This window comes from Doryrhamphus excisus, chromosome 4 (genome assembly GCF_030265055.1).
Source record: "Doryrhamphus excisus isolate RoL2022-K1 chromosome 4, RoL_Dexc_1.0, whole genome shotgun sequence".
NCBI lineage: Eukaryota > Metazoa > Chordata > Actinopteri > Syngnathiformes > Syngnathidae > Doryrhamphus > Doryrhamphus excisus.
In genome coordinates this window covers 15,731,324-15,756,820 of record NC_080469.1, presented here as the reverse complement: position 1 = coordinate 15,756,820, position 25,497 = coordinate 15,731,324, and the positions used below count along the sequence as shown (strand labels likewise).

At 42.6% G+C, this 25,497-nt stretch overlaps 4 protein-coding genes across 11 annotated transcripts in view; 1 reads left to right on the top strand and 3 right to left on the bottom strand.

Moving 5' to 3' along the window:
• The window catches only part of msh3 (mutS homolog 3 (E. coli)), a 37,476-nt gene extending 34,403 nt beyond the window's left edge, over positions 1-3,073 (bottom strand). For all 4 annotated transcript variants that reach the window (XM_058070970.1, XM_058070973.1, XM_058070972.1 and 1 more), the window contains exons 1-6: positions 2,865-3,073; positions 2,677-2,791; positions 2,231-2,442; positions 777-992; positions 603-719; positions 48-165 (exon numbers count right to left, since the gene is read on the bottom strand). In XM_058070970.1, coding sequence (XP_057926953.1) covers positions 48-165; positions 603-719; positions 777-992; positions 2,231-2,442; positions 2,677-2,791; positions 2,865-2,984 — 898 coding nt within the window. In that variant the 5' untranslated portion in view covers positions 2,985-3,073. The remainder of the gene's footprint in view (positions 1-47; positions 166-602; positions 720-776; positions 993-2,230; positions 2,443-2,676; positions 2,792-2,864) is intronic.
• A 748-nt stretch (positions 3,074-3,821) lies between these two features.
• LOC131127869 (izumo sperm-egg fusion protein 1) lies at positions 3,822-25,381 on the top strand. Of its 5 annotated transcripts, none has more exons than XM_058070164.1 (11): positions 3,823-8,690; positions 13,202-13,302; positions 19,246-19,455; positions 19,603-19,677; positions 20,644-20,727; positions 20,818-20,838; positions 20,926-21,015; positions 21,172-21,299; positions 22,102-22,252; positions 23,990-24,158; positions 24,295-25,378. In XM_058070164.1, exons 3-11 carry the CDS (start codon positions 19,251-19,253, stop codon positions 24,353-24,355), a joined length of 984 nt encoding a protein of 327 aa, XP_057926147.1. In that variant the 5' UTR covers positions 3,823-8,690; positions 13,202-13,302; positions 19,246-19,250; the 3' UTR covers positions 24,356-25,378. The 5 variants fall into 5 exon arrangements, with proteins under 5 accessions (XP_057926151.1, XP_057926147.1, XP_057926150.1 ...); XM_058070167.1 differs by lacking the exon at positions 3,823-8,690 and adding an exon at positions 12,408-12,659; XM_058070166.1 differs by lacking the exon at positions 3,823-8,690 and adding an exon at positions 12,666-13,036.
• On the bottom strand, positions 7,499-9,007 carry LOC131127868 (uncharacterized). The gene is made up of 2 exons (XM_058070163.1): positions 7,865-9,007; positions 7,499-7,787 (listed from the first exon to the last, which is right to left on the bottom strand). Exons 1-2 carry the CDS (start codon positions 8,766-8,768, stop codon positions 7,648-7,650), a joined length of 1,044 nt encoding a protein of 347 aa, XP_057926146.1. The 5' UTR covers positions 8,769-9,007; the 3' UTR covers positions 7,499-7,647.
• LOC131127867 (myogenesis-regulating glycosidase-like) lies at positions 10,142-18,630 on the bottom strand. The gene is made up of 6 exons (XM_058070162.1): positions 18,417-18,630; positions 17,629-18,039; positions 16,575-17,106; positions 13,844-14,648; positions 12,945-13,063; positions 10,142-11,832 (listed from the first exon to the last, which is right to left on the bottom strand). The coding sequence occupies exons 2-6, from the start codon at positions 17,904-17,906 to the stop codon at positions 11,485-11,487; spliced, it is 2,082 nt and encodes a 693-aa protein (XP_057926145.1). The 5' UTR covers positions 17,907-18,039; positions 18,417-18,630; the 3' UTR covers positions 10,142-11,484.
• Positions 25,382-25,497: the final 116 nt, after the last annotated feature.

Genomic DNA, 25,497 nt, shown 5'->3' with positions numbered 1-25,497 from the left:
ACACACAGAAATACTGGTCACTTGAGGAAAAGAGTTTTAAAGGATACCCTCTCCCACCAGTGTGGATTTGGTGTATAGAGCACTAAGCTGTCGAGCGAACAGCGTGTTCTTATTGGCCCCTGACGCTTTGATGGCGGACGTCTCAGTCTGCTTGACAACACCCACCTACACATTAAAAAAAAAAATTAATTGTTGTAATTGTATTTAAATAATACAATTAATTTACTGTATTTACCCAAATATGTGACAACCCCTGTTTTCAATACATGATTTGGAGGGGGGGGAAATAAGACAAAATAAACAATTTCAATAAAAACACATCATATAAAACCTTTTTTCCAGTTATCCACTCTTGTTGCCACTGCATCTCTCCAGGTAACTGGTGCATGTGTGAGTGACAGGAAGAAAACCTCTTACTCGCTTGGGAGAAGTCATTTGCCACCATCTGTGGGTTAGCATTAGTCTATATCCATCTGTATAAAGTTTCCAGGGGGCAAAATATTGTAGAATGTATTGTAAAATGTTTGTGTATATATTGAATTTGTGGCTAATTATTGATTTAAATGTTTTTGTGGTGTGTGTGGATTAAATTCATACAGTACCTTGTGGCCATGGGACACCAGTCGTCTGAGATGAACAAACAAACGATGCGTAGGGATGCTACATGTCATGAAGTTCCGGTCCAGATGACAGCTGATGTTCAACTCCTTTGCTGCAATCTAACAATATTTTTGTTACAATTGCAGTGCATGTAGGACTACTAAGTGACTCCTCACCTCAGCATCGTCTCCAAAAAACCTGTACTTGTATCCACACTCCACAGCCAACACGACGTCCTTGTGCTTCTGTTTCAGCTGGATCACCTGCTGCTCCAGAGGTGTGTACACACTCTTTGTGCATCTGGAGGCGGCGCTACAGTCTGATGAAGGACTGAGCTGTGTTCGTCCAGCAGCCCCTCTGTTGGCATATCGGCTGGCAAACATGGAGAAGGTCTGCAAACAAAAGGATAGTCTAACAGACTGGATTTTCTGCATTAAAAAATGTACAGTGTATATGATGCACCGGTGTCTCAGCCGCACCCACTAAATTTACAAAGAAAAAATTATTTGTACATATACAAATAATTCACAAATCTATACCAAATATAACAAACCCATCAAAATCGGGGGAGGTCATTACTCAGTATAACAGTCTGACTCACACTAAAATCATCACACAGCAAATTAACAGAAAAGGTAGCAAAGAAATATACAACTACCGGTACAAGCATTATAGCACAGTATTTTCACTTCTTCCCATCATGCATCACTCCATGTATCATACCGTATTTTATCACATACTACAGTATTAATTGGCCCTGTACCCTAGAAACCGCCCATGAATGATACGGGAAAAGGCCGAAATGATACTGTGTCAAAGCCCAGGGCAGTGATACTGATAAAATATAGAGTTTAACCATGTCCAGTATCAGCCCCCGTAGCTGTCCACTCAGAGCGCGCTGCTCTGGTATCGTGCCCGTGAAACAACCAATCAGAGAACAGCGCAGCGTTTGTTTTGCTGCCGTCTGTTCTCTGTCAACATGAAGTGGGCTCCTGGGCTTAGCTTTCTAAACTCCACGCATGTGACAGGAAATGTCACTGTAACTATAAATATTCCTAGTGCTTCTCCAGTCACCAAAAAACCCAAACTTGATTAATGGAACTTTAATTGTCAGACATTGATAAGATAAGACTGTTGATAAAATATTATTGTTGAAATATTATTGTGTTTACACTGTTTAGATATAATACATGTAATAAAATAGTGCGTGATAATAAGCTCATGATTAAATAGTATGTGATAATAAGATCACATGGTTTGTCTGGTATCAGGCCCAGTATCATGCCCCCAAGTGTCAGTATACTGGCACGCGGGGGCATGATACTGGGCCTGATACCAGACAAACCATGTGATAACCTATAAGTATATAATGAGTGCCATGGCTGAATGAACTGCTCTGCTGTGCTGCTGTTCCCTGTGCCCCAATCACTACAAGCCCCAATTTTATCTAACTCGTCCTTCAGCAATCGGTATATGGCCAGTGTTTTGTGTCTTCTGATGTAGCCACCATCTACCACCTGATTCGGTACACTATGCCTGCTACCTGGTTAGGCTGCTTCATGTTTACATGCCTGCCAGCATTTTAACACTCCACAGGCATAAAGGTTCTATCATCCTCTCAATTGGGTACCTGCTTGTCTTTGACCTCTTCCTCCTTCTCTGTGAGCTGCCCCTCATCGCCACATTGACCTTTGCCATCAGTAGGGCGACCGTCATGGCTTTCACTGCTTGCCTCCTTCACTTCGACATCACAGCTGCCTCCAAGATCAGCCGTGCAAGTGAAGCCTTTCAGCCTCTCCAAAGTGGATGGGCAGAGAACACCCAGTCCTTGACTCTTTGACTCTGACAACAATAATCAAAAAGTTGGAATGAGTGTTTCCAGAGCTGTGGCTATAGACTACTCATAATGAGCTTTGTGAGCTTTTGTTGGAGACCAGAAAGTTTTGAACATGTGCATTTCAAAGTTTGGAGGTTAAATTTAACCTGTAAAGGATATAGTGCATCCCTGAAATTTCAACTCATAGCCAAATAGTGTATCACAAACTCATTATGAGGAGGGTCATTTCCTGGACTCACCTGTTGAGCTGTGAGTGGAAACTGTGCCAAGGCCTCCATCCTCTTGAACCTGCAGGGAAAGTCTGGCTTGTTTGGAAGGGGGGTCTGATTGACAGAGGTGGTGTGAAACACGCTTCTGTGGAGGGTCAAAGTGAACAAAGGATTGACAGGCTAAATAAATCTCATTTGTGCCTTGATTTAAAGCTCACCTTGCCTCTTGAACAATTAGAAGTAGCTTGTGTTTTTGGCGCGTTACTTCCACTCCGTCCCCCGAAGTACCTGCTGATTGACGCCTGAGAGGTAAACGACTTTTTCAGCGATTTGGGCATACTTCCCTTTTATTTATTGCATCATATTCCATAAATGTGCATGATGTTGTCAAGTAATACTGACAGAAGGATCCGTCGTTCTGAACACATAGCGGCGCGCGTTAATGACGTATAACCCATTTCCTGCTGGGCTTTTCAACATTAAGGCTATGTATATTATTTACTAACATATTTGTTCAGTGTCTCCACATAATGTTGGAATCAATATACTTTAAAATATGTAATTTGCTTTTAAATTAACAGTTGCTGTTCTTTTTTGGGGATCCCATTTTCTTGGTTCATATTGGTACTTTTATTTTGAAATGTCATCTTGGAATCCGGAATAAATCGCTCCAAAATGTGTGTACGGGTGTGAGTGTATGACTAATACAGTATATATTATACAAAACACTACATGGAAAAAATAACATTAAAATAAATACAAAAATACAATTGAATCAAAATGTAAAAAACTAAATAATAAAAGTTTAATCAAAATGTGACATTTTGGGGAAAAACCTGGAGCCTTTTGGCAAGTCACATCATGACCCAACTGGGCCTGTGGCTTATCAAAATGCAATCTTGGCAGGATGCTGGAGCCTATCCCAGCTGACTTCAGGCGAGAGGCGAGGTACACCCTGGACTGGTCCAGTTTTTAATAAACAACAGGAAATATATTTTTTAAATAATGTTGAAAATATTTCATATTAAAGGCCACACATACAGAATTAAGAAATTAGTAAAGTCCTTGTTGTCATGGTGTCCTTAGCTCTATTCTAAGTGCTTGTTTGAGCCTTGCAAAAAAAAAGTCACAATAGTGAAAATATTTTTATTTCTAGGAGTATTAAATCAAATCAAATCAAATCAACTTTATTTGTAGAGCACTTTTCCTGCAAGGAGATGCGACACAAAGTGCTTTCCAGAATTAAAACAATTACCACAATTAAAAAGGAAAACAATGAAGAAAAAAGAAAGCCCCTCCTTCCCACCCTCCATACTAGACCCACACACACACACACACCCATCCACCCACACACACACACACACACGCAAGCACACAATCACCCACATTAGGGAGACATGGCATGGTACTGAGGAACAAGGAAACGCCACCTTTGGGGCCGTCCACACTGGGAGAAGCTGCAGGCCGTGCCATCGGAGGACCAGCACCCGGGCCCTCCGACTCCGTTAGACGGGCGGACCCCCACATTAAAGGGAGGAACCCCCCAGCCGGCCGTGTCGAAGGGACCCAAGGATGGCACCCCCTCAGCATACCCAAACAGCCCCCAGTGTGGAGGACCCCCCTGAGGAAACACTGGAGCTGGAGCTAAAAACTAAGACCATAAAATAGGACTAAAAGATAAAACATAACACTGGAGTTAAAAACTGAAGATTAAGAGCATAAAATAGGACTAACAAGATAAAAACAAAACACTGAAGTTAAAAGGTGAAGAATAAGAACATAAAATAGGACTAAAAGGATGAAAACATAATAAAAGCTTAACAATATTAGTTAAAAGCCTGATTAAAAAGGTGCGTCTTTAATCTTCTTTTAAAAATATCAACAGTCTCCACAGTCCTGAGGCTCTCCGGCAGGCTGTTCCACAGGTGGGGGCCATAGTGGCTAAATGCTGCCTCACCGTGGGTTTTTGTTCTGGGTTTTGGTTTCGCTAAAAGGCCAGTGCCGGAGGACCGCAGGGACCGCGGGGGTTGATATGGTAAAAGCAGATCAGATAAATAAGAAGGGGCAAAGCCGTTAAGACATTTAAAAACCAGTAAGAGAATCTTAAAATCGATCCTGAAGCGGACGGGGAGCCAATGCAGCGACTTTAAAACCGGTGTAATGTGCTCCCGCCCTCTGGTCCTCGTCAGCACACGTGCGGCTGAGTTCTGTAATAATTGGAGATTTAAAATACTTTTTTTGGGAAGACCAGAGAGCAGGGCATTACAGTAATCTAAACGACAGGATATAAAAGCATGCATTAGCACCTCCGTGCTGGCCTGAGAGAGAAACGGGCGGACTCTGGCTATGTTCTTAAGGTGATAAAAACCTATTTTTGTTATATTTTTAATATGTGGGATAAAATTTAGCTCAGAGTCAAAAATCACGCCCAAATTTTTGACAGAGTCGGCTAGTTTAATATCCTGTAATTTTGGTAAAAGTTTCTCTCTCTGGCCTTCAGGACCTATGACTAAAACCTCAGTTTTGTCCTGGTTGAGCTGCAGGAAATTCTCTGCCATCCATGACTTAATGTCTACAATGCAGTTAAAAAGGGCATCAAGTGGCCCTGAGTCATCAGGAGACACGGCGATGTATAGCTGTGTATCATCAGCATAACTATGGAAGCTGATGCCGTGCCTCCTGATCACGTCCCCAAGGGGAAGCATGTACAGATTAAAAAGGAGTGGACCTAAGATTGAGCCTTGAGGAACCCCACATTCAATTTCATGGGTTCCTGAGGAACATGTATCCATACTTACATAAAAACATCGGCCTGTGAGATAAGAACAAAACCAGTTAAGAACAGTACCAGAGAGGCCGACCAGGTATCTAAGTCTATTTAATAAAATGTGATGGTCCACTGTATCAAAAGCAGAGCTTAGATCCAGTAGAACCAAGACTGTGAGGTTCTTGTTATCCAAATTCCACCTGATGTCGTTTAAAATCTTTACAAGTGCTGTCTCGGTACTGTGGTTCCTCCTAAAGCCAGACTGATGTTTCTCTAAAATGCTATTTCTGTTTAAAAAGTCATTAAGTTGGTAAAAAACCAGTTTTTCTAAAATTTTACTTAAAAACGGCAAGTTGGATACGGGTCGGTAATTATTAAGATTGTTGGGATCTAAATTGCTCTTCTTCAGAAGGGGCTTCACCACCGCCGTTTTGAAGGCGGTGGGGAAGACACCCGTCTGAAGAGAGCAATTCAAGATGTTTAAAAACTGCTCCTCAAAGAATCCATAAAGTGATTTTAAAAGTGATGTGGGAATTGGATCTAAAAGGCAGGTTGTTGGGCTTACTTGGGAGAAAACTCGACCAAGTGTCCTTGCATCAACCAGGGCAAAACTCTCCAGTCTCTCCTCAGGCAAGGACAACAGTCCAGGTGTGGTAACAGAAAAAACTTTCTGGGGTAACAGGCAGGATCTGATGTCCTTGATTTTAGTTCTGAAGTGGTCTGCAAAGTTTTCACAAAGATCGTCTGTTGGTGTCTTAAAAACTTTATTAAAATTTGTGCCTGTTAAAATATTAAAGGTGGAGAAGAGGAACCGGGGATTGTTTTTATGGTTGGAAATGAGTTGTGAGAAATGGGAAATTCGTGCCTTTTTTACTGTATTATTGTAGGTTTTGAGTTGTTGACATAAAATCTCGTAATGAACTGTCAATTTAGTTTTTCTCCATCTTCTCTCAGCACTCCTGCATTTTCTTTTCAGTTTATTGATCTCATCGTTATTTCTCCACGGGGGTGTAGGTTTCCTTTTTATTGTTTTTGTTACAAGTGGAGCTACTGAGTCCAGAGTTGACTTCAGTTTACTGTTAAAATTATCAACGATAAAATCACAAGGTGCAGGTAAAATTTCAGCAGGAGTGCTCTGTAAAATCTCAATAAAATTTGCAGCCACTTCAGAAGTTAGATAGCGTCTCCTCACTGTTCTCACCGGGGCCTCCTCCTGGTTAAAACTGGTGATGCTAAAAAATACACAGTAGTGGTCGGACATAGCCAGGTCAACAACAGAGGACACACCGATGGACAGGCCATGGGTTATGACCAGGTCCAGGGTGTGTCCTCTGTTGTGAGTTGGCTGTGTGACGTGCTGCTTAAAATCAAGACAATTTAAAAGGTTTAAAAACTCTCTGGATATTGGATCCGAGGTGTCATCAACATGTAGATTAAAATCACCAGATAATAAAATCCTGTTATAAGAAGTGTGAATGATTGATAAAAATTCCGAGAATTCACTAATAAAAGAACTAGAGTGATGGGGTGGTCTGTATACAGTGACACAAAGAATCGGAGGGCTGCTAAAAGTAAAGGCATGGTGCTCAAATGACTTGTAACTGTTAAAATACACTCCATTTGAGGTCAGTGAGTCATTTGTGATGGATGCCGTCCCACCTCCTCTTTTACCCTCTCTAGTAGAATATAAAAAATTAAAATTTGGTGGGCAGGCCTCAGTGAGAACAACGGATGCGTCAGTACCAAGCCATGTCTCAGTTAAAAGAAGACAGTCTAACTTATTATCTAAAATCATATCATTCATTAAAAAGGTTCTATTTAAAAGAGAGCGGACATTAAAAAGTGCTACATTGATGGTGACAGGTGGCTTGTTGATCATGGAGGTGGGGTATGGGTGTCTATTGAGTGGTCGGAGGTTATGAGGGTTCACAGGGTGAGTATGGCGGTGTCTGATGTGTCGATATAGTGTAATGATTACTGGAATGGAAGTAGTGTTGATGTAAGTTTGAGGTCCAAGTCCAGTATTATGTGTATGGTAGTCAGAGGTGGAACTGAGTGAATAGGAGCATGGACCTGGGGGACATCAATCAGAGTGGGACAGAGCAACAGGTGTGGGTTTGGGGATGATACCATGTTGAAGGCCAAAAGTCAGGTTGGATGAGAGCATGCGGGCACCTCCTCTGTTAAGATGAAGCCCGTCAGGTCCAAAGAGGTGTCGTCTCTCCCAGAAAACATCAAAGTTGTTGATGAAGCCGACGTGGTGGGAGTTGCAGGCAGAGGAGAGCCAGGTGTTGAGACTCAGCAGACGGCTGAATCTGCCGATCCCTCTGCCGCAGGTGGGGGTGGGGCCAGAAATAAAAACAGTCACTTTGGACTGTGAAATGGAATTAAAAAGGTGTCTAAAGTCCTGTTTTAAAAGTTCGGACTGTTGCCTGGCGATGTCGTTCGTACCTGCGTGGATAATAATCCTTTTCGCCTGCGGATGAGAGTTCAGGATGTCTGGTATTTTCCCGGTTACGTCGGAAACGGTGGCTCCGGGGAACGACAAAGTTAACGCCTCCCTCATGCGGACATGCCTCACAATGGAGTCCCCGATGACCAGGGTTGTCGGAGCGGCCGCTCGGTCTTCAGGGGAACAGGCCAGCTCAGCCACCCCACCACCCAAACCAGGGCCCCGTGTGTGATACCTCGCCAGGTGGGAAGAGCGGGACGAGTGGGACGAGTGGTGGCGCACCGCATCCCTCACGAGCTGCTTACGCCGAGTTGCGGAGCGGGTCGGCTCCTGTGCCGGCAGACGGCTCCCTGTTGGACACCCACCAACCGGAGGGCTGCTGGCCGTGAGTGGAGGGAAGGTTGTGGTGTCCGTCAGCGGGGGCATGGTGCCTGTGGCCACAGCAACAGATGTTGACTCTTGGTGTGGGTCCCGGGTCGCCGACTTTTCGCTCACGGACAGAGCCGTGTATTTATTGGAGAGCGGTAACGGAGGAGAAGCAGCCCCGCCGTGAGTCCCGCTCGGAGCCCTCTTCCGCCCGCGGACAACCACTTCGGTCCAGGGGGTCCCCTTGTTTGGAGTGGAGCAGGCGGGCCGCCGACAGGGGGAGGACGGGTCCCAAAGAACCGTTTGCCCGAGCACGGAGGTGGTGTTCGGCGGAGCGAACTCACCGAATCGAGAGGTCTCCAGCCAGTTGGTCAGCGTCGGGAAACGGGTCTTGAGGGAGATCAGCACTGAATCCTTCCTCTGGAGTTCATTTGACATCCGCTCGATGTCCTCGAGAAGGTGAGCGATCTTCTCGTATGCTTTGTTCAGCATTTGTTCCAACTTTCCCGGCGAGTCGGCAGCGTCCAATGTTGGCATAATGAGGTACAAGCGTCACAGCTAAAAAGTTAGCTAGCTACGTTAGCTTCCACGGCTAACGACTGGGGCCACCACCAAGCCACCTCTGTCTCGCGCCGAGCGTCACCAAATGTGGAGATGTGATTCAAAAAGAAAAAAAAAGGTTTTAAAAGATTTAAAAGCCAAGGATAAGCGGTAAAAAGCGTTAACACTGCACTTGAACACAGCGACGGCAACGGAGCAACAGTTGCTAGCGACAGTCACATGACCCGGAAGTTGGGATGAGTGTTGGGATCAGTGGGATCAGTGGGATCCAGTGTAACCAGTGTATTAGACAGCATGTAAGGCTTGATTAATCAAAAAAAACATAACTTGTTCCACCAATGTGCTAGACACTTATAGACAAAGACAAGCCGCATTCCAAACTGTACATCAACTTTCATAAAAGAGACATTTCAAGTACTGCAACAGATTTGAATACAGTAGTTTTGCAATTTAGGCAAAATGGAGTCCATTACTCACTGGAACCAGCGGATGTGGTGTTCAGTTTCAACTAGTTTGCCATCTAAAGGAAGCCAGCATGTCAACAATTGGAAGATCTGTGGGCAGCATTAACCTGTTCGAATGGACATTAACATGGAAACAGGAGTTCAGAACATTGAGAGATTTTAAGAAGAAATTGCAGTTTTTATTAATTACTGTATTTCTAACTTGGCACCAAGCAAGCACGCAACATGAAATACAATCACATTTTCTCTTCAACTCCAATCAAGACCTTAGGAATCCTTTACAGATGCAAAGGATACTTGTTAATTGTGTTATAACAATCATAAGTACCCCAGAGCCTGTTTATGAGCACCAAATGTGATAAAAAAAAAATATAACTCCCTGACTTGATTAGGCCTACTTAACTTTAGTTTTAACATTTACTTTTGAATTTCTGGGTTTTCATGACATAAAGAAAAACCTAATTCACATGAATAACATCCATCACTTCAAAGGCTACAGTCGGCTTGATAAAAAAAACAGTAGGCTTTCAACTTATCAGTCATCAGCTATAGATGTGTTCCGTTAGCAAATCAACCGAGCATAATGTTAAAATGTGAGTGTAATGTTCACACTGTAACTCACATGGCTATGCTAGCGTTGCTAAAGTTTGTGTCCTACTGTCCTACTCCTTGATGTTACATTGTTGCATATGACATATGGCACTGTTTGTGTTGGTTAAGTGCAGAGTTAGTAAAAAGTGAATAAAGTGCACAATAGCGCTTTGGGGGCCACACCGTTTGCAACAGGAGTATATATATATATATATATATATATATATATATATATATATATATATATATATATATATATATATATATATATATATATATATATATATATATATATATATATATATATATATATATATATATATATATATATATAAACACAGCTCACTAGCATTAAAGCCATAGACACACAAAACGACAAGTTCCCAGTCAGGTGTACTAAAACACGTTCAAACTGCAAAAGGCATGTGGGCATGTGTATTTACTTTGCCATTCGAAGCATAAGGTGACAGTCATGCCTGTTATCGAACACTGGCTTAACATGCTTCAGCTTACCTCTGAAGGCTAATAAAGTGGCAAGAAAGACACAAATGGCATGGATAAAGTTTCCGTTTCTGTGCGCCGACCTTTTACATCCACCCAAGTACAAGCATCAAAAAGTAAGGAATGGCGTCGCTGGTGATGGAATGTTGATGTTGGAATCATTCATTCAAGTGCATAAATTGTACTTTTAAATACCAACCATCCATTTTCTACCGCTTTTTCTATTCGGTGTGACCGGGAGCTGTAGCCTATCGCAGCTGACTTTGGACACCATGGACTGTTGGCCAGTCAGCCACAGGGCACATTCTTAATTAACTATATCCACAAATTAAATATGTACAGTACATAGAGCAGAGGTCCAACTAAGGACTTATAAGTGCGATACTACATCAACACAGTACGAAATGTCTATACAAATTAATTTCATGCTTGTCTCCAAGTGCAGAAACTCTTTACACAGTATGGCTAGATGAACTACCTGCCACTAGTTCAGGTCTGTTGATGGCACAGGGGTTAAAATCAAAACCTGCAAAGCAGACTTTTTTGCGATAGGTACTCAGGTAACAGACCTCTCAAAGTCTCACATGAAAAATTGGCTGGGGAAAAAAAGGACACTCCTTTGAGAACAATGATGTCCAAATTTTGGATAAGGACGAGAGGTGTGAAGCCATCTATACTAAAATAGAAAGGCCCTCCTGACACACGGGGTGCTTTGTGCCCTCACCTGTTGCCTGCTTACAAGGATTTCCTGACCACCAAAGATGATCTTATTACATGGGAGGGGTGGCCATCAACAAGTTGCAAGCAAGCGACCTGGAAGACCATGACCTGGAAGACTGAGAAGCGACACTAAACATACCAAGTCTTTATATTCAGTGCACTACACTGATGATAAAGACACATTGGTGAGCAGAAAAAAAAAAGAGTATGGAAAAGAGTTAAGTCTCAAGACAGCTAAGGAAAAACAGAAGTAGATTTCATTCCAATTCTTTGGTTGGATCCATCACTGGCAGCAGCAGACCCAGAGTGGTCTCGTTCCCTTTAAAAAAAACTGCTTCTGTGATTTGGCATGCGCGGGACTCATGACAGTTGCAGTGCAAACAGCGTTGGAGGGGCTCAGATTAGTGTGTTAGTGTTCAGTGAACCCATGTGAAATAGGCTATTTCATCCAGGTCCACAGGGTAGTCAGTGAGGTACATGGGACCCTTGACAAAATGTTCCCCTTTGTAGCTTCTCCACCTTCCCGCAGGCAAATAGATGTCCCTTTCCTGCTTCCCTGGCTCCAGCACGGGCGCCACCATCAGGTCGTCTCCAATCAGGAACTGGGAGTCAACCTTGTAGGCCGCTTCGTCCTCATTGGCGATCCACCACAGGGGTCTTATTATTGGATCTCCTGTCTTGAGGACCTCACTGGCCAGCTCCAGAACTCTCGGGGCCACAAGACTCTCATGGAGTTTTGTGAACGTTTGCGCTATCTCCACCACCTGCACAAAATGATGACAAAACAAACAATACACATTTTGTCATCCACTAAACTACAACTGGGCGGCACGGCGGTCGAGTGGTTAGTGCGCAGACCTCACAGCTAGGAGACCAGGGTTCAATTCCACCCCCGTGCATGTGTGGGTTTTCTCCGGGTACTCCGGTTTCCTCCCACATTCCAAAAACATGCTAGGTTAATTGGCGACTCCAAATTGTCCATAGGTATGAATGTGAGTGTGAATGGTTGTTTGTCTATATGTGCCCTGTGATTGGCTGGCGACCAGTCCAGGGTGTACCCCGCCTCTCGCCCGAAGACAGCTGGGATAGGCTACAGCACCCCCGCGACCCTCATGAGGAAAAGCGGTTGAAAATGAATGAATGAATAAACTACAACCTGATTGGTGTGTTTGAATGTATTGAAATTGCTTTAAAATGTTGCGACACATGGGCCGTCCTGTTCACATGAATTGTGACCTCACCAGCGCTATTATTGCCGCCTGAGTAGTATTACAACACTGGTTCTGTGGCCGCTGTATTGTGCAATATATTGTTAATAATTGACCATGGTACGTTTACTTTTCCACTTTCCCACACACACACAAATAATTCCATTGTTATGTTCAAGCACGCACCAAGGACTGCAGGCACACAACCTTTTTCTTATTGTGTCACAATCACATGAAGGAGCTATGTGGTCCTTAATGACAAACAAAGCAACACTTGATGATGTCACATTGTTGTCACTCCATAACCTCACAGCATATGAAAGGGAAAAAAGTTGCTATATATAATGACTTTTCAAATTTAGAAAGTTTTATCTGCGGTTTAGGTAAGTGTCCCGCCTACAACTAGAGCATTAATGTAATATTACTAGAGTGATATTTTATGTTTTCAAATACATTATATGTTCTCACTGACTGACACTGTTGTTGTTGTCAGAACATCATTTTTTCCATCACACAAGTCCTCAGGACTGCATTAAAATTAGACAGAGATAAATGTCAAGACAAAAACATTCACTAATATTGAGCAATACATTAAAGAATGTACCATTTGTAATTCCGCCAATGATGCATGGAAATTGTACAAAAAACATCAGTGTAGCTGTACTCACTTCATCATCATAGTACCAGGGTGGTAAAGAAAACTGCATAGCAGGCATGAAGGCCGACAGCTCCAACCATCTGATGTACAGCTCCCTGTCTGGTAACTTATCCCCGTCATTTAAACCTCCTGAAGTAAAACATACACATCAGACCATATTTCTATTAGTTGAGCAATATGTCAGTTCCATATTGAAGTGTACATTTTTTGCTTGCAGTTTTTGAAAAGATGTACAAAGACAATGAAAAATGGTGCCATGCCCAACAGGACACCTGGAGCATGACGAGCTAACGGAGAAGGGCCATTGAAGCAAAGTGAAGGCTATGGAGTGGAAAACTGCAGTGTCCAGGGACAGAAATAGCAACAAGGTACGCTAAAATAAGCATGTGATTATTTTTTTCATTTGTAGCAAGTTTTCTCAAATGTTGAAAATCAGCTACTTTTTCTACTTTGATGTCGAATGATGTTGAATTGTGCAAGCGTAACCGCGACGTACGTCAATGAAGCTTTGTTGAGCATGTTTTTTTTTTAAATAATTACCATTACCATGTGGTATCAGCTTGGTCAGCTTGGTAGTAGAAATACGGTAGCATCTAGTAGTACCTTTGCTACTAGCAAATAGTCTAGTAGGTCCTGCACAATGGAACAGGCAATACGTGCACATTTCACTTAAGTGTTTTAGCACAAACTTATAACACTGGTCGGCCATTGTTGTTCTGATGGTAAACACTGAATGTGCATATTCTCCCATTGTCAGAAACAACCAAGTTTCCAATATTTACAGGACTAATAAAAGGTGTCGTTTTCAAAGGCCTCCACTTTTCAAACATAGTGTAACTTTGAAAACATCAAAAACAATGCTTATTTTTTCAAATTTTCAAATCAAAAACATTCCAGTGTAATCCATACCTGTCCTGTGCTCCGGGTATGCATTCCCACCTATCATATCAGGCAGGACGAACTGGTACCCCAAGATGCTGATGGTGAGAACTGTGGGGATGATGGACTTGAGGCCGAGCTCGTAACCCCATACAGAGTCTCTGTCGATGATCCTGTAGAAACAGGAGATGTTCTGACTCTGATAGCCAACCCTCAGCTCGGCACGCTCGCTAAACGGTATGGCCATCTCTGTGTAGCGCCGGGTGAAAGTGGAGGGGTCCATCAGTGGGATTAAAGTGCTAAACCGTTGAGGGAGATAACTTGTCTCTCCGGCATCAAACTTAAAAGAAGTGACTCCATATTGGGCTTTGAGGTCAGCCAAGTGGGATGAATACCATTCCCGGGCTTTTGGGTTGGTGAAGTCCAAGATTCCTCCGATGCCATTCCACCAGCGAACGAGAGCGGGCAGCTCACCACCTAGCTCGCGCACAAAGAGCCCGTTCTCGACGGCGACGCCAAAGTTGACCGAGTTGTAGTTAATGAACGGGTGAGTCCAGAGTGTCACCTGAAAGCCGTCCTGTCGGAGCTGGTCAAACATGTCGCTGGCGTTGGGGAATTTCTGCGGGTCAAAGTCAAACTCTCCATAGTCGGCGGTGTAACAATCATCTAACTCCAGGTGGGAGCAGTTGAAGCCATGTTTGGTGATGTCAGAGGCATATTGGAGTAGCCTCTCCTGGGTGACAGATGTCCTATACAGAGCCCAAGTAGACCACACTGGATGTTTGAACACTTCAGCAGAAGGCACCTTGGCAGGCTTTGGGAAATATTGACGCACCTAGGCCAAAACACAAACATCTTTTTGTTACACACATCAACATTTTATGAAACTGTACCTACCAATTCAAAAACCCCAAGAGGTTGTTCAATTCTGAAGAAAATGTGGGGGTTGAACCTTCACTAAGCATAGCATGTACACAAAGTGACGCCTGTGTGATATTTCATTTGGCCCCAACTTGAACGTCAACAACAAAAAGATGCAAATAAAGGTGTACTGCCTTTATTCAACTCAAAAATTGCTTGGTGCCTGCCATAAAATATAAAAAAAAAGAACAACCCCAACCAACTGACATTTTAGAGTGGAAATAAAATCTTAGTTAAGCTATTCCGATATTTGTGTATTCGATTTCTAGTATTCAAGGGACATTGCAAATCTCAATTCCAAAAAAAGTATCAAAAATACTTGGCTAACATACTGTATGTACATACAACATAAAACAAACACTGCCTATTGCAGGATTTGATTAAAAACAAAATCAAGTACTTGTCAGGCACTTTCAGTATCAATTTTAAAGCTCATCCTGTCAGATATGACATATGTCAGATGACTAACATACCGTATTTTCCGGACTATAAGTCACACTTTTTCATAGGTTGTCTGTTCCTGCAACTTATACCCCAGTGCGACTTATAAATGAAAGAAAATACAATAAAATTTCACAGATAACCACAAGAGGGCACTCTAGACTTTAGCATGGATATCTCCTACTCCTTAACAATTCAATATTTAAACAGTAGATGTTAGCTACAAAGACAACTGAGAACAAATGCCCCCTAAAAGGAAATCGTATTCTGCAGACTACAAGCTGCAAGTAGTAAAATTAGCAGCTGAAAACAGTAATCGAGCAGCAGAAAGTTTGGCGTAAGTGAGAAACTTGTTAGGGACTGGCGTAAAGCAGAGGCTACTCTTACTGCCATGAAGAAAACAAAAGTTACTGTACTTAAAACTGTTTATGTTACATAAACACTGGACACCTTTTCTGTTCATGTTTATTTTTTATGTAGCTGAATAATCATTGTATTAGCATATCTTACACTTATTCAGCCTGTTCTCTATTATTATATTATTGCTACAACTTCCCTTCCAAGATAACATAATGTGGGTTTTTGGTCAAGTAGTTTGGAAAAATAAATTACCCACAAAAAATTCCACTTATGTTTGTTTTTTTCCACCTAATTATGCATTTTTGTGCGACTTATACTCCGAAGCGACTTATAGTCCGAGAAAATTCGGGATATACTCCTGACAAAAATGTAAGATTTTGGCACTGTTGGATCTCAAGGAGTTTCTAAGAGCCTAAAAATGCAAAAAGAAGAAATGGAATTTAACAACCATTAAACTGAAATCCACTGTTTGTCAACTGAGCAAATGTTTTAAGACCACAGTCACATTTGGTGGTGGATGTCAAGGAAAGTTTCCAAAAATGGAGGTGAAGCCATCATCACCACCTGGAGCAACATTCCCACAAGCCTCTGGAAACACTGGCATCAAACATGCCAAAACCAATTTATGAGGTGACTCAAGGTGCAGCTACTCATTACTTTGAGTCATTTTCTTAAATTGAATTCCTATTTTGAAAGGGAGGTTTCAGGGTTTTTGAGCCATAATCTTAAAATTTGGATCAGCTGATCAACTTCAATGCTTGTTTGCGATAAAATGCTTACTCAACAAATGTTCTGTTTCACTCCCATTTCCCCTTTTTGCATTTTGAAGCTCTACTTAGAACCTCCTTAAAGGGGGACTGGACTGCTCTTTTAAAGTGCATACTCACCACATATGACTCCACATCTAAAATTTAGAAACTGAAAAATTAAAAGGTGAAACGTCCTCAATCAACAAGAAGAGTCCAGTTGCCTAGTTTCAAACTTTAGCGGATAACCTTTACCAAGGTTGCGGTTACCTTTGAAAAATGTCCCTGCTCACCATGTATTTATGAATGGAGGTGACGTCAGATCCCACACACACTCTGTAGCTGAGTTCCGCTATGGCCTGCTGGCCCTCCGGTGGTTTAAAAGGAGAATCCTGGTAGCGGGCCTGGAAGTGAAGCATCCTGTCCCTCTCTGACCAGCCCAAATGAAACGGCACCGAGTCATTTATCTTGATTGCGACCGCATTGGACGAGAGCCAGTAGCGTTCCAGAATCCCCCCGAAAGCGTTACGATTGCTGTAGATATCACTGGTGATGAAAGGCTGAGGCTGCTGCTCGCCCTGGATGCTGATAGGCCAGTGCTGGGTGGCGGATTCGGCCCCTCCATACCAATGAGAGCCATTGCAGGTCATGGCATGCTCCACTGTATGCTCGTCTTCCAAAGGCTCCCAGCGGACATGGTAACACATGACAGTGTCCTTTGGTCGAATCGCGTGGATAAAAAAGTTGATCTTGCCGGTATCTGACTGAGTACATTTTAGAATACTTCCTTCATTGATGCAGGAGTCTAAATCCAGTGTGGCGGATCTACAAAACATGTAAGAATACAGGAGAAAAAAATAGCTTTAACACAAATACTATGACCTCACCTTTACCCTGGTCATACCTAAAGGGCTAATCATTTTTCAGTCTAGTTTCCATCATGGCAAAATTGCCCAGCTGTTCAATTTAGATGCAGAAGATGAGGACTTTGATGGATTTGTGGGAGAAGATTAATTAAAAATACAGTGAATGTATTGTTAAACAGCAGATTAAAGTTCAACTAAACTCACTGTTTTGCTTCAGATTATTGAACATATGTCCAAAACAGTAGATATTCGTGGGGGTTACTTTTGTGGATGTTCTCCTGTGATTTCAGATCAATATTTGCAATAAAAGTGACAGTTGTAATGATTTTTAACAGCAGTGGCACATGTGTGCTGTACATTTGACCTGTATTATTACATATTTAGAAACAATTACCGACTTGGGGTGATCGGGTGTCCTCCTAATATTATTTGATACAGTATGTATACATAAGTGTATATTTACATTGAGACACAAGCTCACCTGAAGGTCATGGCGAAAATGATCGCCCCCGCCTTGTTCCGAATAACAAAGCCATCCTTGTTGAGGTCCAACAGTTCAGTCTTCATGAGCTGGGCTTTGCGTAGATTTGCCGAGTAATAGCACCAGGCTACCACTGCAGCCAGAACCAGCATGCAGCCCAGCACGCTTGCAACAACCAGGGGCCTCGCTTCCTCGGTCGCTCGCTTTTTGAGCGGGGAGTTGTCAGCCCCCTCGGACAGATGCTGGTCCCTGGGGGCTACTGGTACGATCTGATACATACTGAACTGTGTTTAGGCAAGAAGGCTGTGATGGTGGTGTGTGTGGAGTCCTCGCCGTAGAAATAGATGGTTGGATGAATGGATGGTCTAACTTCTTGTCTTTAGTAATGACTCCATTTGTGATTCATCCAACCTTGAATAATGGACACAGGGAACGCAGTCACTTAATGATAGCAGCATATACAGTAGCAGCACCCATGGTGGAGGCTAACCAGGAAGAGAAAACGCAGGGAAAGTGGACATAGCTTCTCTAATCTTGGTATTTTAATCTACATATGGTTTTAGACAAAAGCACAAGTTTAGTTAGCCAACTAAACGTCTGTTTTTACAAAACAGGCCCAGCTGTCAAAGATACATATTCCCCTTTCTTACGAACGACGCCAGTTGTCAGATATGCTACTTATGAGTTTATTTTCCCGCCAGCTCGACACCCAGAGTTTCGTATTCTATCTATGACATTTCTAAAATTTCATCAAATTCTGACTTCAAGGGAAAATATACACTCCTTACCTGTCCATAAAGTGTTTTAGTTCAAGCACATAACCAACAAGAGCTGCGCAGGTGCAGCCACCGAGCAGGGACATTAGAATTACAGGTATGACGCTTACTGTCACTTCCGCAGTATGCCGTGCGCTGGTTTGGCCGCCGTGATGGTGAGCAGAATCCAGAAACACTGCATTGTAAATATGTCCTCGCTACGCTGCTCCATTAATTGCTCTAATAAGCGGTCCAAAAGACCAGATTGCGTTTAACTTTTATAAACAGCTCAGAACGAGTGAAATACATTGTACGCTGTTGTGTAGCTAGTACCGCCCACCTCTCTTGCTCACTATCATGGCGGACGTTCTGCTCCTAGGCGTACTACACCCTGTAAAATTCATACGCAGCCCTTCTAAGTCTAAGTGTCCTTGAGCTATAGTTCTATCAGTGTTCCCGCCCATCACCGAGCAACAGTTATGTTGATTCGACGATGGGCAATTCAATCAAACACCACAGGTTCTTGGGAACTGTAGTTTCTCATTTTGAATTTAGATTTTAAATAAACATTAAGGTTATGTGCACTACAAATACAAATTCAGTAAGCAGATTTGGTAAAATACAATGACCAATACATTTTCTTAGCTGAAATATCAACACACATACAGCATCCTGTTGAGTGCCCATCACAATAAGGTACACTCGGTTTACCAAAATACAGTACATTAATACACCATTTTGTGTAACTGTTGAAACGTCATACAAACATACTCTTGGTGATGTTCTATTTAATTTCATTTGTTTAAAAATGTACATGTTATTGTTAAACTGACAGAAATTGCTTGCTCACACTTTAAAAAAGGTGGGATGCTGATGATGATGCTGGGTTTGATCCTCTGCTGCGCCATTGTGACCGAGGCCTGTCTGCAGTGTGACCGCAGCATCAGGAACATGCATATAGATTTTACTTTGCACGTTGTCAATGTGCGCGACCAGGTAAATCTGAAAACTATTATGGAAGCAGCTCATGCATCTTACAAAGAAGAAAGCCAGAAAAAGAAGGGCGTCATAGGTGAGAACTCAAACCTCTACATCACAATTTCATGGAAAGGGTTTCCTTTCCAATTTTTCATTATAGTACATCTTAAAGAACAATACTACAGAAAGTCAACTTTAGAGTAGTCTGTACTGTATATTCCTTCTGTGCCTCATTGTTTAGATCCCAGCACCTTGTACAAAGCCAAAACGGAGTACCAGAATGAATTTAAGCACTTCCTGAAACAGCAGCAAAGAGGTGAGCAATCTCGTAATCCAGGGGTGTCAAACTCAATCGGAAGGATCAGGAAGGGCATCTGAAATATAAAGGGCTCAAGCCAAAAATCAGTATGCAGACCAAAAAGATCTGCTGTGGCGACTCCGTAATCAGGAAAAAGCCGAAAGAAACAAACAAAGCTATGGTTGTTTTGGCCTTGTTCATTTAGTCATATACAGTTAAATTATGATCTGAATCTGCCACCCTTATTATCTTTCTATATAGTACAATGTTTAAAATCAAAACGGCAATGGTTTATAACGGAAGAATGGCTTATTTACTCAGATTGTGAGGCGGACCAACTCAATGCTATTCTGGTCGGATGAAATTGCACCAGATTTGGCCCCTGGGCCTGAGTTTGACACATGGGTCTGATTCTTATAGTTGCTATGCATGAGCAAACATAGTGGAACCTCCAAAGTCCAATGCCAGTTGTACAATATGAACATTCATTCATTCGTCATTTTCTACCGCTTGTCCTCACGAGAGTCGCAGGAGCCTGGTACAGGCTGGACTGGTCGCCAGCCAATCACAGGGCACATATAGACAAACAACCATTCACACTCACATTCATACATATGGACAATTTGGAGTCGCCAATTAACCTAGCATGTTTTTGGAATGTGGGAGGAAACCGGAGTACCCGGAGAAAACCCACGCATGCACGGGGAGAACATGCAAACTCCACACAGAGATGGCCGAGGGTGAAATTGAACTCAGGTGTCCTCGCTGTGAGGTTAGCTCCGCGCTAACCACTCGCAGCCGTGCAGCCACAATATGGACAATAAACAGGAAAAATACCCCCAAATCACAATAATTGTCACTTAGTAACAAAGTAAAGATAGTGTTTTATTCATAAAAGTCAACTTGGCTCCTGACCTAAAAGGTTCCACTACATTTAGGCAAGTCGCCAGCCAGCAGATTTCACACAAAACTCTTTTCCTCCAGGCTCTATCACATCAGAAGCCATTCAAATCATGAACAAAGGCAAGGAAATCTTAAAAAAACACTTGGATACGTTCATCAGAGAGGGTAATTAGGTTTAACTAGGCCAGTGCACGTCATCATACAACAGTCCTGTCATAGTATGAGATGCATTATTTCTGTTTGTGTCTCCCTCAGGATTGTGCCCCAACAAGTGTGGTGAGTTTATTCCTTCTCCCTGTTTATGCTGAAGCAAACCAAAATAGTTCACCGTTGGCATATGAACGCATAATGTGTGCTTCTCAGGTCTCCTGAACAGAAGAGTAATGGATTGTATCACATGCAAATACAAGATGTACAGCTGCCCATCTCCATCTGGCCAAGAGGATTGTGGTGGTGCATATTCATGTTTGTGTGTGTTCTTTACATGCATACGTGATCACGAGCATGTTCAGCACTGCCTGTCCATGTGAATGAAAAAGATTAATCCTAAAGACGCCCTCTTGATCCTCCACTGCCCCTCCGTTCCCTTGCCTTTTACCCTTTATGCAGAATACCAAGTGAAGGCTGAAGAGGAAGGCCAGGCTGTACTGGACTGTTACCAGCCATGGCATTCTCTTCTATTAGGGAGTCGAGAGTACCACTACTCCTGGGCCGCTGGTGTACCAAAAGACAAGAAGGTCAACTGTCTCTTTAGTTGATGGGGGGGGGGGGTCATTTTTCCATATACAGGGTCAGGCAAAATGATCTGACACATTTATTCATTTATTCATTCATTTTCTACCGCTTTTTCCTCACGAGAGTTGCGGGGGGTGCTGGAGCCTATCCCAGCTGTCTTTGGGGCGAGAGGCGGGGTACACCCTGGACTGGTCGCCAGCCAATCACAGGGCACATATAGACAAACAACCATTCACACTCACATGACACATTTATACATAGGTTAAATAAAAGGCAAATAAAGTAAAGAAACAAAAGTGTTTTTTATTTTCCAAAAATACATATAATGCCATTCTGTTTCATTGTTTTAAAAATTAAATCAGTTCTGGTGGTGCGAGGTCAGCCGGTTGCACAAGCAGTTGCACAAGCTGTATTCGTCTATGTGTGTGTGTGTGTATGTGAGAGTAGTTACTTTTTGTGCATGTGTTCTTGTCTTGGCACATTTTTGTGTGATGACCAGGAACATCTTCAAGGTCACTGCTGGTGCTCCCAGGCACCTTCAAGATTAGTGGTGCTGGGAGTTGCTTGTCAAAGTCACGGAATGTTCCTCCCTTAAAACACTCGAGACACTTTTCTATTGTCTAAGCAAACGGATATAAGGGTGATAACTAACACTATAATAATTTACATTTTATTCTAACAATCATTTTGCCTGATCCTGTAAATATATCATAGAAACTAAACCATGACCAGCAGTCCGCAGGGAAGCATACATCGTCCATCTTCCCAACTTCACAACTACCTCTTATTTTTATCAATGCTCAGCTCAGTGAGAGTGACTTCAAAGATTTGGTTGTGATGGAGGACTCATTCATGGTGTTAAATCAGCTACAATTGGACGACCAAGGCACATATCAGTGCTCACTGCAGGGAAAGGACGGGACCAAGTTCTACCAAGTTAGATACCTCCTCACAGGTAAAGTGTGCCAGATTGAATGATATCAGGGTTTCTGGAGGGGGTCTCTTGAGGAAACAATATTAGTACATACTGTATTATGTGGTCGGTGGATGAGTGGTTAGCGCGCAGGCCTCATAGCTAGCTAGCTAGCATGGGTTTTGTCCGAGTACTCCGGTTTCCTCCCACATTCCAAAAACATGCTAGGTTAATTGGCGACTCCAAATTGTCCATAGGTATGAATGTGAGTGTGAATGGTTGTTTGTCTATATGTGCCCTGTGATTGGCTAGCGACCAGTCCAGGGTGTACTCCGCCTCTCGCTCGAATATAGGATAGGTGGGATAGGCTCCAGCACCCCCGTGACACTCGTGAGGATAAACTGTAGAAAATTAATGTATTATGTGGTATAATGTGGGTAAAAGTCCCCTCAACGTTTTATGTCTAAAGCTAATGTCATACTAAGGTCAAGTCGTCCCTTGTTACATTGCGGTTCTAACATTGCGCCCTCACTATTGCGTGTTTTCACTAAATACTTGAATACGGCCTATTAGTAAAAGGAAAAAAAGCCCATTTCAGCAAATTGTGCTTATTTTTGGACTAAATTTATCATTTTCAAGCATAAAATTGCTAAATGAACTAAAACAAATACAAGGCAGAAGTCTTGTGAATGAATGAAGTGAATGTACAGGTAGTATTGACCCCAAGGTGTCTGTTTGGTGGGACAATGACCAGTGATGGCTAGAAAATGAATTGAGTGCAGGTTTAAATGGTCTCACAACAGGCACAATAATAACAATCATAATGCGGGCTACTGTGTACAGCCATAACCCACGACAAGCTAAAATTCAACTCGGAAATTTACCATTTTGCCGGCCTCAATATATTGCCACTTGTATGCGTGTCTTGTTTTTCTCTTCTCCCACCTCCAACTGTACTTTTCTTAAAAATGTTAATATCTCTTCTCGTACTCACAGACCCAGTCTCGTGCATTGACTCGTCAAGTGAATTTAGTGTCTCGTGACACCCCTACTATGTCTTATTTCATGTATAGACGGCTATAATAAGCTTAAAAACTGTATTTAGAAGATTGTAAACAGGCTTTTTATGCCATAAGTCAAAATTATTTCATTTATTAATATTGAATTCTACTTCAGGGAAATTCATTTATGGAGGTCAAGTCTGGAAGCCATTAACCTAATCTTTTTGTCTGTATATGCTCGGGTTCTGGGGTGGCTCTGGGGTTCGAGTGGTTAGCGCGCAGACCTAACAGCTAGGAGACCAGGGTTCAATTCCACCCTCGGCCATCTCTGTGTGGAGTTTGCATGTTCTCCCCGTGCATGCGTGGGTTTTCTCCGGGTACTCCGGTTTCCTCCCACATTCCAAAAACATGCTAGGTTAATTGGCGACTCCAAATTGTCCATAGGTATGAATGTGAGTGGGAATGGTTGTTTGTCTATATGTGCCCTGTGATTGGCTGGCGACCAGTCCAGGGTGTACCCCGCCTCTCGCCCAAAGACAGCTGGGATAGGCTCCAGCACCCCCCATGGCCCTCGTGAGGAAAAAGCGGTAGAAAATGAATTAATGAATGAATGCTCGGGTTCTAACATGCTTTGAAAGCAAAGACAAGATAACAACGGGCCAAATCACGAAAACTTAATGTGCTAAAATGAGATTGCAAAAAGCCTCAAAATAAAAACCTGTTCAGAAGTTCCATTTTACCCTGACATGAGAAGGGTTTTCCCATGTTTACTTCACAGTCACTCCCAAGCCGACTGAAATAACCCGACCTGTCATGACACTGCCTTCGCTGTCTCCTGACGACGACGAGTCGTTTTTTCAATCCTCTGAGGGCGTGCTGGTGCCGCTCATGGCAACAGTCACTGCTTTAAGTCTGGCAGGGTGCCTTGTCTTCGCTTTTGTCCTTGGGTAAGACATCAAACAAGAACAACATGCTTTACCTTGATTTGTGTACACTAGTGCTCTTCATACAGGCAATTTCGTAGCCTTCTTGCTGTGTTTGATTTTTCCACTTGACTGCGATTCTATGTGAACTTGCTTACAGAAAGATGATTATTAAGAAACACACAACAGACAATGGCGAGGAAAGCGGAGGAAGAAAATAACACCACATTTTCAGAGAGGAAACTTGAAACTAAGTGGGAACCTGTGAGAGGAAACTTGAAACTAAGTGGGAACCACTTCCCCACCAGCTACTTTCATATGACTTGCCTGTCTGTGTCTCACATGTGTGCTTCATTTTGTTGTCATATAACATTGATAAAATGGGATACACAATGTGGATCGTTGCCTGTTTTTGTCCTTGTTGCAACAGTACTGAAAGCTTCCCCTAAACTTTCTGTCGATTGTCACCAAAGCTAATTAGCCGAGTAAATATGACTATAAAAATATATATTTTTTAATTTTTAAATCAAAGACCAATCTTTGGTTTGACTTGTTTTTGGCAGTAAAAGTTCTAAACATCCATATTGACCAACCAGCAGACACAGGGAGAACATAAACTCCCAACATGCACCTTGACATTCTGAAGCACCATATGATTCTTCTGTCTGTCCTGATCTGGATTACGAGGGCAGCAGTCTCAGTAGGGAAGTCCAGTTTCACAAGGGACAGGCACCGAGGCTGTGAGGTGCAGTTCATACAGGGTGTCTTTGGTCTAGCCTGGGGCCTGTTCCCAGTTGGGCATGCTCAAAACACCTCATCAGAGAGGCATCCGCGAGGCATCCAAAATAGATGCCAGAACCACACACAAGTGTTGGCATCATTTGTTGTCATGACGTGTTGGAAAACGCACAATATTTCCAACAAGTCATGACAACAAAAGCACACACAGCATGCTGTATGTTCATCAATAAATATGTAGTCAAAACATATGATTCATCATGAATCAAAGCGTGCACACACACACACTGTCCACATGCATCAGAAAAAACCCCAGACACTGCTCAGCTTTCCGGAACCTCAGCAGCCAGCCATATCAAAGCTGCCCCCGCAGCAGGGCCATGCCCCTCTGAATGGGGGTGGTGTAGTCACATAGGCGTCTTAGAGGAGGCGAATGTCTGAATTACAGTCATTTAATTAATCCCAGATAATCCTCTCTGTGGGAAGGAGTGGAATTTTGTATTTCTCGTATGTATTCATTCAGAAAAAATATGCATTACCTATTGTATACCTGTTTCACCAGCATGTTGGTAACACTGTATTTACACAGGATTACATTGTTCTTTTTCCCCCTTTTTGTTATTCA

Coding starts and splice junctions, on each gene's coding strand:
- LOC131127868 (XM_058070163.1), bottom strand. CDS start 8,768: ATGCCAACATTGGACGCTGCCGACTCGCCGGGAAAGTTGGAACAAATG. Junction 7,788..7,864: donor AAGGATTATTATCCACGCAG/GTACGAACGACA, acceptor TCCATTTCACAG/TCCAAAGTGACTGTTTTTAT.
- LOC131127867 (XM_058070162.1), bottom strand. CDS start 17,906: ATGTATCAGATCGTACCAGTAGCCCCCAGGGACCAGCATCTGTCCGAG. Junction 17,107..17,628: donor ATTTTCGCCATGACCTTCAG/GTGAGCTTGTGT, acceptor CATGTTTTGTAG/ATCCGCCACACTGGATTTAG. Junction 14,649..16,574: donor CCTCCATTCATAAATACATG/GTGAGCAGGGAC, acceptor GTTTTGGCCTAG/GTGCGTCAATATTTCCCAAA.
- LOC131127869 (XM_058070164.1), top strand. CDS start 19,251: ATGCTGATGATGATGCTGGGTTTGATCCTCTGCTGCGCCATTGTGACC. Junction 19,456..19,602: donor GAAAAAGAAGGGCGTCATAG/GTGAGAACTCAA, acceptor CTCATTGTTTAG/ATCCCAGCACCTTGTACAAA. Junction 20,728..20,817: donor GGATACGTTCATCAGAGAGG/GTAATTAGGTTT, acceptor TGTCTCCCTCAG/GATTGTGCCCCAACAAGTGT.